General features: G+C 43.6%; 1 protein-coding gene across 1 annotated transcript; it reads right to left on the bottom strand.

Moving 5' to 3' along the window:
• Nucleotides 1–3,425: 3,425 nt before the first annotated feature.
• Nucleotides 3,426–5,550, bottom strand: gas1b (growth arrest-specific 1b). The gene has a single exon (XM_083983319.1). It carries the CDS (start codon nucleotides 5,087–5,089, stop codon nucleotides 4,307–4,309), a length of 783 nt encoding a protein of 260 aa, XP_083839445.1. The 5' UTR covers nucleotides 5,090–5,550; the 3' UTR covers nucleotides 3,426–4,306.
• Nucleotides 5,551–10,760: the final 5,210 nt, after the last annotated feature.

The raw sequence follows: 10,760 nt of genomic DNA, 5'->3' as shown, positions 1-10,760 counted from the left end.
AAGTGTACTTTTGTTCTACACTGTGCAATTGAAAAATATAGAAACTCATCTAAGTATAAGTTACATTCATATTTCCACTTTAAGATTATTAAGAAACATATTCTTGGCACTTTAATGAAACATGTTTAAGGAAAATGTGTTGCAATATATAGTTCTTTGGACTTCATAAAAGAAAATTATGCACTTTTAAAACCTGGTTCCCACAGGCTATAGAGGAAATAAACTCTACGCTATAGCTTTCAAAATGCAGCCTATTGTTGCCTCATCTCATAAACATATAGTCCCTGTGGCTTTCAGTGAGGAAGAGGTAAGGAAAGGTTTTTTTTTTGTCAACAAAAGCCCTTGCGAGGGTGTGAAAGGAGCCCCCCCCCCCCCCCCCCCCCCCCCCCCCCCCACCCTTTAAACGCCTGGTCACAGTTGGAGTTGCCCCCTCCCCTCTTCCCTGGGTCACTAAAGGCATTGAAGTTTTAGAGGGGCTGCTACGGCAGATTACTCCACACAGCTGTCCCAGCACCGTGGAAATGAAGTTATGCCCCTTGTCAGCTATGTTATGTGCCCCATCCACCCTGCCTGCCCCGGCCCACCTCCTCCTCCTCCTCTTCTCTCACTCCTTAAAAACTTTGCACCGCTGCTCTTTGGCTGGACGGAGGAGGAGGAGGAGGAGGAGGAGGAGGAGGAGGAGGAGGAGGAGGAGGCACCCAGAGGTCCGTTCCCATCCTGCCACGGCCGCTAGAGGAAACCTGGCTGTGATTGGCCGATTAAATATTCCCTCTCTCTTTGCATCACTATTCAAGGGAGAGGCTTGAAATCCCTGACATTCAGCCCTTCTCCCTGAAACAGACCCTTCCCCCCATTAACCCTCAATCATAAATCAACCCCTCCTCCACCTTTCCCACCTCACTTAAGCCCCCCCCCAGACCGACCTCCACTTTACTGTGACGCTCTGCTTTTATTCACTTCACTTTTGCTTTTGCGCTTAATGTTGTTTATGTTTTGGGGTCAGACCTGAGCTGAACCAAATCCAGCACTGTGTTATGTCTAAAGTCAAAACATAACTTCTGAAAAAGTAAAAGACACATTCCTCAACATAGAAGATGAATATATGAGTAATGAATAAGATAAACTGAAAAACACCCAGATGTTTTTACTGCAGCTGCCTCTACTGCTCTGATGTGACCAGCAGCTTTTAGGCCAATGCTAACCTTATGCTGATGTTGTTTTGATGACTTTGTGATATAAAACAATCAGCAATTTACTCAAATGAAAATTCAATATTATTCTGAATATGCCATTTCTACAACCAAATACATCACATTGCATTTCTACATTTCACTCTCCATTACAAGTTCACTTTAGTTCAATTTAGTTTATCGTCATTCAACATGTTAAAAACATCAAGGTTAAATAACATTTAAAAACCAGACCGCTAATAATAAATAATCAAAATAATGTAAAAGAATATATAGAAATAGACACATAATAAAGATTAAACCAGGCAGCAAAGTAAACTTTATGCATTAGCATCCTCTGGGAAAAAGCTGCACTTCAGTCTTGTTGTATTAGCCTATTGATATGTAATATTAACCCTTAGATCACTGTATTGGTAATTTAATTGAGAAAGGTCTGAGAAAAAGTGAAAATGTTCATCACAAGTTAGATCTAGCAGTCCACCACCAAGAAACTAAATTTATAAAAAACAATGTCTGATCATTTTGATTCATAAATCACACAAACAAATAATTTGTTAATTAACCAATTCATTGATGCACTCATCTTGAACAACTACTGTTATCGTTTGAAAAGAGTGCAGCTAAGGAACTTTGTCACTACTAGTAGTTTTGCGACTACCCAATATGTTTTAATGAGATGTTCACTGCATTCCTGCAGAATTAAGATTCAGGTTTAGACAGTTTTTCCAGGAGTCGCAGGTTTTTAAGAGGCTCAACAGGAAAAAGTCAACGCTGGCTGAGCTGTTTTAAAAATGTTTGGAAAAGTCCCAGTGGGACTTGAACAGGAAGGAAGGGAGTCATTTCATTACTATTGATGCCAGCGACGCCAAGAAACAGCATATTTTCACTTTTGTGAAATGTGTGTGTGAATTTAGATGGTTGTTCAGTATTTTGGCTGAAAGAACAATATTATATGAGTCCATCTCCTCTCTGATGTTATCACCGTGCTTCCTGTTTGCCTTTCCTTAGTGCAGCTATAACCTAAAGGACTTTTTTTATTCAGGGCGGGGCGTGTGGGGGGGGGGGGTTTAGGAGGTGACCAGGCAACAGTTTGAGTTATGATGAGGCAATTTTAATGAGGTTCTGGTCCCTGCACCAAAAAGCCCCCAGTTGACTCTTTTCTGCTCCGACATGGGAAAAAAACACAACATTCCCATTTTTCCTCCAGTGCCAAAAGTTAATTGAAAACATTTCAGGGCAAAGTATGGTCTGGGGGCCCCTGTATGACTCTCATCCCTTCATTATCCTCAACAATAATAAAAAGGCATTACAATTATTAATGGCTTGAGCAGAGGCCTGCTCTCTTAAAGAGACAGCGACAGGCTTTGGGCGTCTCGGAACAAAAGCCCCAGAAAAAACTTTCACCACATCACTTTGTTTTGTTTTGTTTTTTACAATCGCTGACATTGTAGGATTGATCATTTTGGGTCATTCTTTTTTAACCTAAATGATGGCTTATGTTTTCCAGAAGTCATTAATAATAAAGTAGCGACGATAGCGAAGAAAACTAAACATTCAGTTCAGTTTAGTATGAGAACTAAATGCTGGAAACTGTGGTCAAGAAAAAAAAAATCACGCCATAAACCTGAACTTTCTCACATAACTCCTGCGTGTCGCCTCTGGGATAGCTGTCTCCTCCTCGTGCCCCCATCCCACCCTCCCCACCCCTCCAACCTCACCCCACCTTCACTGAAAAGGGTGATAGAGGAACAGTGTGAATGAAGTGCCCCCACATTGTGCCGCCGCACCATTGTGTATTTTGCATCTCCATAATAGAAGGTGCCACTCGACTTCTCCTCCAATCAATGGGCTGGAGGGCCCATCTCTTTGGCTTGAAAAGCAACATGGCTGCCATCAATGGTTTTTCAAGGCCCATTATCACAAGTGAATGAGGGGACACTGGGCTGGTAGAGAGGCTGACTGACTCATAACATGTAAATAGACACAAGCTTGTGTCCTGAGGAATCACTGCTAGTTAGAAATAAGAAACAGGCATTTATTATAAACAGCACAGGCCTCAATCTAAAGGCTTACTGACAATATACTATGGCCTAAAGACTCTTTATGTTTTACAGGCAAAATAAAAACTTCAGATGTTACTGTGGCTGCCAGCGACATATCATCAATGATGGATTGACCTCAACGAGTGGACAGAAACACACAGGAACACAGACCGAGGTCCAAAAGGCAAAGAAATCATGTTTAAACTCTCATTTATTTCATGTGCATGTACATTCAGAGGAGTGTGTTCATACTGCATCTTATTTTTCTTTGTGTGTCTTTGTGACGACTTCTATAACAAACACGTTAAATGAAGATAAAGAAGCTGAGGAGGAGAGAGAGGAGCTCTTCTTCCTTCCCCCTCCTCCTCCTTCTGTTTACAACACTTGTATACTATACCTTATACAAACAGCCGTGTTTTTAAAGGTCAAAGTGTGTCACTCTTTCAGATGCATGAGCTGATCCGGGTTTTTTAGTGGCTTACATCAACTTTGGTTTTTTAAATGAAGGGGTTGTGGCCAAAGCCTCTGTAGGCTACATCTGGTGTTTAAAAAAACAAAAAGACAAAAAAATACCAGTCTGCTTTCACAGCCTGCCTCTGATATGGTCACATAATGGTGACTAAAACCAACATCAAGACTTTTAGGCACTTTTACACCAAACATTTTCCCTCCCTCTGTGGTCACGATGCAGTAGTGAGACTCAGCCATTATGGTCTACAGTGCAAATCTCTTATTATCACTCATAACATAGAAATATACTGTACAATTTACTCTTATATAGATGAATAGGCTACTTATTCTATAACCTCTACTTGATCTGATCCACAGTCAGCTGTCAGCCTACTTGCATGATGATCCTTTAACAAAAAAGCAAATGCCCTGAAATAAATGAACTTGTGCGGGATGTTTAGTTGCAGTTTGACAAACCAAAGTAGTTGAGTTAGTTTAAAGGCAGAGAAGTCTGGTTAAAACTAAAGCAGATAGAGTGAAAGAGGTGGGAGCTGGTGTGTGTGAGTGTGTGTGAGTGTGTGGTGGTCCACACTGACTTGAGCCGCCCTGGATGGCAGCAGCTTTTCACAGAAATTTGGTTAAAACCAAAATGGTGGTCACAACATTGAGCGCAGTCTGAGAGGGCGTGGAGTCACAGCGGGAGTTTTCCACGGGCGGATCGTCCTCCTGGTCGATGTAATCGTCCTCTGAATCCTCCTCCGAGTCTGAAAAGCCGCTCCCCGCGAACCTGTCGCCGGAGTCGCTGCAGAAAGTTTTCATGCTGACTTTAATGTACTCGCATATGTTCCTCTCCGTGCCGTCGCACACGCAAGTGTCCAGCTGCTGCGCTTTCGGTATGGAGCGCATTTTGGCGATCACCCTGCGGCACCCGTCCGAGCACCTCTCCCCCCCGAAAAGTCTCCGGCAGTGAAATAAATAATCCCTCATGGCAGAGCTGCACGACGGGTCCTTCTCGCACTGCGCCCGGGCCTCCGTGCAGCCCATGGTGCTGGTCCGCGGGAGGCACGGCTCGATGGCTTGCTTGGTGCTCCTGCAGATCGAGTCCTGGGCACAGTCGCAGTCCTCCAGAGCCGGGCCGCTCTGGGTTAGGTTGAGCTGGATCAGAGAGGAGATGCAGTGGCTGGGACACTTCTTCCGCTCCCCGCTGATGACAGACGCGCAGGCATAAAGGTACTGATCGTACGCGTAATGGCAATCCGGCTCTCCATGGCACTTGAGGATGGCTCTCCAGCAGATCAGCCGGCGGCCGTGGTGGTTCGGGGATCCGACGCAGAGACCGATGATCAGGATGAAAACACTGCACATCAGCACCGCGGTCCGCTCCATCAATATGGCACGACTTGCCATTTCCAGGAAGAATGGATGTTGAAAACGCCGAACTTCATGCGGGCTTGTGTGGTGGTAACTCCATCAGGTAGCGCGAAAACTGCGAAACTCCCGGACGGGTTCATGTCACAGAGTCACTGAGGCGCCACAAAATAAGCAGCAGCTCATCGGGGACGGCAGTAAACAGCCACCCATGTCAAGATCTGACAAGTTTCGGCCAGTCCCGGTCCGTTCGCGCAGCAGGGCTTCACGTCACGTGCGCCTCTATATCTCTCATTTACAGGAAAAGTTTTTCCCACAAACTTTAACTCAAATTCCAGAAAGAGACGGAAACACTCATGGCTCAAACTTCCCCCGGGAATTAAAAAAAAGAAAAAGGAAAAAGAAAGTATCTTGTCTCCTTGTTCCCAGAGTCAGTCATCCGCTGTGAGTCCCAGCCCGCATCGCATCCAGCCTCAAGTCTGTGCAGCCGCTTAGTAATGAGGGCAGAGTAGTGATGGGCTGATTAGGTTTCTGCAGCAGCCTCCTCCCATTGGTTCCCTCAGCTGTTGTGATTCTCTCGTCACACGCGGGCAGTGACGCAAGCGACTGTTTTCAAACGGAGGCAAAAAGGAAACTTCACTTTGCAATCACTTTGTTCTGAAAGCAGCCTCAAACTCTTTGTGTTACATGAGCTCATTTAGTAACTATTCTACATGTAGACTATAGAGATTTTAACTGTTTTTCATTGCACAAAGAGTGAGCAGATTGAACAATAAAGTTCAAATTCAGAGATTTTCTGTCTGAAAAAAAGTTCAGAAAAGTTGTTTTAAATGAGAAGGAAACAATATAAAGCATTAAAAAGAGACCAGTCTGATGATACTTTTTGACTTGATAGAGAAAATATTAGGAACAACAAGCTAAAAGTAAGTAAAACTTCACAAAGTTACTGCAGGCAAAAAGCATAAAACATAGCCTATAAGTAATGTAAAACATAGTCAAGTAGAACATGGTACAAAGGCTAGGGGTGCAAGTAACTGTTTTCTTCCACTGATACCGATAATCAATAACTATCTGCATCTCATAAATGATGCCGATAACAATAACCGATAACAGATATAAACACCTGAGGTTAAGAAAGGCTGATTGTGCGGTTAAAGGTCAATCCTTCTGTGTCTATACTTGAGAACTAAGAACTAGATGCCCTTTTCAGAAATATATACTGCTAGAGACAGTTATCTGCCCCGGATTCTTCCCCAGGAACTTGCCAAGGCTATGGTTCCTCCTTTTGTCTCTTAAATCTCACTCTCTGCTGGTTGCAGACACAGCTGTAGAGCTAGATGATAGATGATAACCGTCACCGTCACTAGATAACACTTTGTGTGGGGAGAGAGACACCATTGTTGCTCTCCTATCTCCTATAGCTGGTGTAAATCTTTATCTTGATGTTTTATGCCCAATAGCCAAGATGATGTTAGTTGCAGCCAGGCTCTGTCCACCTTTCTAGTCTAAGAATCTGAACTTTGCTGTGAGGCCCTTAGAATTGAGGTGGCATCACGCACTTATGTTGTGTTGACGACTCCTCTGTTCTCCTCGATCGAGGCTAATAAACTTCTTCAGTATAAGACATGCAGGACTCTGGTACTTCTCCTTTTTTGGCATGAACTCAGAATTTCTCCCCAACAGTGAGTAAAGATGAATGTAACTCTGCCTCTGACTTAACAAAATAATATAGCAGACATCACAACAGTTATGACCCTTCAAAAAAATCAACATTTGTTATTGTTTCAAATCAACTTAGGGGACTGTAAATGAGCAAAATCAAGGCAATGTTGGCTGATATGGCTCTAGTAACGCCATTATCGAACGACAAAGGCAGTTTTATAAAATATATTGCTCTTAAACTGATTTTTGAATATTTCCATAGAGTTCACAGATCTTAGATAGTTCACATAGTTCACATAGTTCACAAGTTCACAAAGTCTGGGAGCTGCTACCTGAGTCTGGACTGAGGCCAGGACAGTCCACAGACCCTGCAGTAGATCTCTGATCTAAAGTGTTTAATGTTGAACTGGTGTCACATGAGCTCCTCTAGGTGTCCTATATAGTTCTGGCAGCAGCATTGCACACATGTGATTGGTCTAAAGATGTTTAAATTATTGCAATAAGACTATAGCTTCATGCTGTTTTCCTTTTATCCCATGTTGTTCTTGGTAATATGACATAGTTATGGTGTCTATAGATTATTGCAATGCAAAATGTGGATGTGTGGTTTAAACTGCTGTGGTCAGACATGTGATGAAACTGGTTCACACAGTTTCTTAGGAAGTCTCCTGGTTTGTCGTGGTCTCCCTGCAGCGAGAAACCACAGCTGTTATAACACATGCAGAGCTCCTGTCTTACACTTTCCCCCCCAATGAAACATAACAAACCCTGAGAGCGTATGATGAAGACATGACAGCTTAAAGGTTTAAGAGCTGTGATTTCTACATATGGAGCTGGAAAACACCAGATGACTTCACACCAAAAAGAAAAGAAAAAGAAAACACCTTTGTCGTTTGTTTTTGTTGTTATTACCCATTTTGTTGAGGTGTGAGCTGCAGCCTGCAGCACTTTACCTTTTGGTGAAGGGTATTTCCTATTTCCTTACAATAACACCAGAGAAGAGAAACAAAGCGTGAAGTGGGATAACAACTGTAGTCACACAATGTAAACAAACATGAAGCGTGAAGCCACCGCAGGAATGACGACAGAGTGGATGAGTTGGGGGCTTCGGGGCCTTGGTTGGTGGGGGGTCGGAGGGGGCAACACAACAAAGTATAAGAGAGAAAACCAGTCGGCTCTTGTGACCCCGTCACATCACCGCACCGTATGACCACAAAGATCTGGCAGCTCTCCGGGGTCCCTCGCACCCCTGATTCCAATTAGAGAGATTAGAGAGGAGTCAAGACAAGTGCAAGAGGAGTTTCTTTTAGCCAAACAACCCAAACAGCCCCCTCCCCCCTTCCCTTCTCCTCCTCTCCATCTCATCCAGCTGGCATACCAGAGCAACAGGCTGACTGCAGACTCAATTTAGAGCAACATCAAAGTGGAGGTTAGAGAAAGCCCAAATGGTGAACTGGTCAAGGGTCTCCATTAACTACAAAGAGCCTGACATCAGCCCAGAACCACCAAGTCCAGAGACGGGGCGTTTTAACGGAGATAAATACGGCTGCTTGTGTTGTGTCCCTGCAGAGAGGACAATACCAGTCTACATGTGTTAGCTATACTTTTTTTTTGTATCTGGGTATCACAGCCAAGGCCTGTGCTGTGCAGAGTTTTTTTTTTTTCTTCAACCACTGAGAACAAACTAAAGAACACACCCCGGCTGCACTTCGATTTCACTTTTAAGAGGGACTCCATAATGCATCGCAGAACCAAAATCCCATCAGCGCTGGACGGCTGCCAGATAAGAACAACGGCCAGATTCAGTGAAGCCAGCGGCTCTTATGATGGAGCAGGCAGCTGCTCCCCCTCTTCCCCCCCGAGCCGTACCTCTTAAACTGCTCTAATACATCACTTACACTCCACTTTACTTTTACAGCTTTCCAAACTCCTCAGATTGTACCGTGAGTAAATACTATAAGGCCAGTGGTGCTTTACAGCGTTGTCCTCTGTTTATTTCAACCAACGTTATACCACCTCCAGATATGCGTCCTGTACATGCGGTCGTTCATGGCGACTTGCATATAATAGGGTTTCCAGAATTGGAATGCGGTTCCCGGGAGTAGATTTGTAAATACTCATGCAGAGACAGACATGCTCTTCAGTTTGTCTCCACTGCTGTCATAAGTCATTACACACAAGCTGCACTGCCAGAACAATTCACTGAACTTTGTATTCAAGTGCTTCCAAGCTCAGAGACAGAAAGAGAGAGAGAGAGGGAGGAAAAGGGGGAAGGGAGGAAAAGGAGTCAATATTAAAAAGCTGCCAAGTGTTTTTCTGCCTACAGTTTTCATTTTTCCTGTTGCTCATGGAAACTCCTCAGATGTCTGTCACAGATAGATGCTTTTTTTCTTCTTTTTCTTCATTCTTTTCCCATGAAAGAGAATAATCCATATGCCTTTAAACAAAAAACAAAAAAAATCAAGAACAAAACCGTTTGATGGTTTAGCCACAGCATAAATATGCAGTATGCTGCTGTTCTGCATCATCAAGTTAACAACACAGCATGGGAGTAATTTGATTTTCTGGTGTGCACCTGAAGGATTAGACAGCAGGGATGAAATCAGCAGTTTCAAAGTGCTTTTTAATCATGCTAGGAGAGGAATGTTAATTCAACAAAAATTTTTACCCATGGTTGTGATCCCCAGAGGATGTACCATATTGCTGTTAGTGAATATAAATAGGCTACCTGACAGACATCAACACTTGGCATTGACTACGAGCACATTAGTATGCCGATTAGCCTTATTTAAAGGGATAGTTCAACAGCAAATTGGTCTGTTGCCATATTCCCTATAGTTTTAGGAGTAGGTTTGTTACCTTTAATTGTCGATGCAAGCTATTTTTAGAACGGCGGAGCAGAGCCGCGAGCTGCTCAGAGCTACGCTACGGAGGCTAATGGGATTTCTTGGTTTCCCTCATCAAACTCATCAAACACACAATCCAACAACTCCAAAACGCTCTCATGGACAAGTTGTGACCTGCACATTCACCACGCTATGAGATAATAACAGAACGTTGTTGTTTCAGAGGGAAATTCATGCAAAACAGCTGATGCACGTTCCTGTCAGGGGCAGTTTTTTGGCCAGCAGTCTCTGCATTTGTCCCGAAAACAACTCCATAGTGTAGCTCTGAGCAGCTCGTGGCTCTGCTCCACCGTTCTAAAAACAGCTTGCACCAACAATTAAAGGTAACAGACCTACGGCTAAAACTAGGGATTATGGCAATGGGCCAATTTGCCAAAATGTTGAACTATCCCTTTAAGACTGCATTACAAAGTAGACAAATTTCCATACAGACATTTTGAGAGTGCCACTGGGGTCATAAATGCCAAGGTATGAGCTCTGTCAACATGGGAATTGAACCCATGACCTTGAATTCAGGAGTGACACAGCTCACTTTTTCTGACCACTGACATGAAGGAGCTGTCAACCTGTCTGTGTGTGTTTGTGTGAGTGAGTGTGGAGAGACAGAGGAGTCAATGATCAACACATTCAGCTCAGTGGATGCTTAGTTCACTTATGACTTATTCACCAAGACAGTGAATATAGTGTACACCTATTAGACATTGGCACATTCGCATTGTCTTTATGAGCATGTTATGTTTTTTTTTTTTAAGTACCAGAGGGTCTAACTAAATCCTCACAGCTGCTAGCATGTCTGCAGCCTCTGGATGTTGTCTCTGTTCTGTCCAGCATCATTTTTCATCCCTGTGCTGTCCAGACCTCACGCCTCTATCACACCAGAGATGGTTAAGGATGGTACCACATGTTCGGAGACCATAGGTTTATTCTTCTGGGGGTAAAACCCACGTATAATCCACTGCAGGAAACGGACTTGACTTTGAACAAGTTCAAACATGGGTCGCCCAGGCTGTAAATTAAGCCAAGAGTACTCAGAAAGTTTTTAATCGTCAAAGCCAAACGTTTGGCACATGGTATGAGGTTGTGAGGTTGAACAGATAGACAATTGTTTTGTTGTACTTGGTTCCCCCATCAGCGAGACTTTT

Source organism: Trachurus trachurus (assembly GCF_905171665.1).
Source record: "Trachurus trachurus genome assembly, chromosome: 12".
NCBI classification, from domain to species: domain Eukaryota; kingdom Metazoa; phylum Chordata; class Actinopteri; order Carangiformes; family Carangidae; genus Trachurus; species Trachurus trachurus.
Note: the sequence above shows the minus strand (reverse complement) of the source record. Positions and strands in the feature narration are given on the sequence as shown.

Excerpts from the sequence above, each read along its gene's own strand:
- gas1b (XM_083983319.1), bottom strand. The coding sequence starts at position 5,089 with ATGGCAAGTCGTGCCATATTGATGGAGCGGACCGCGGTGCTGATGTGC.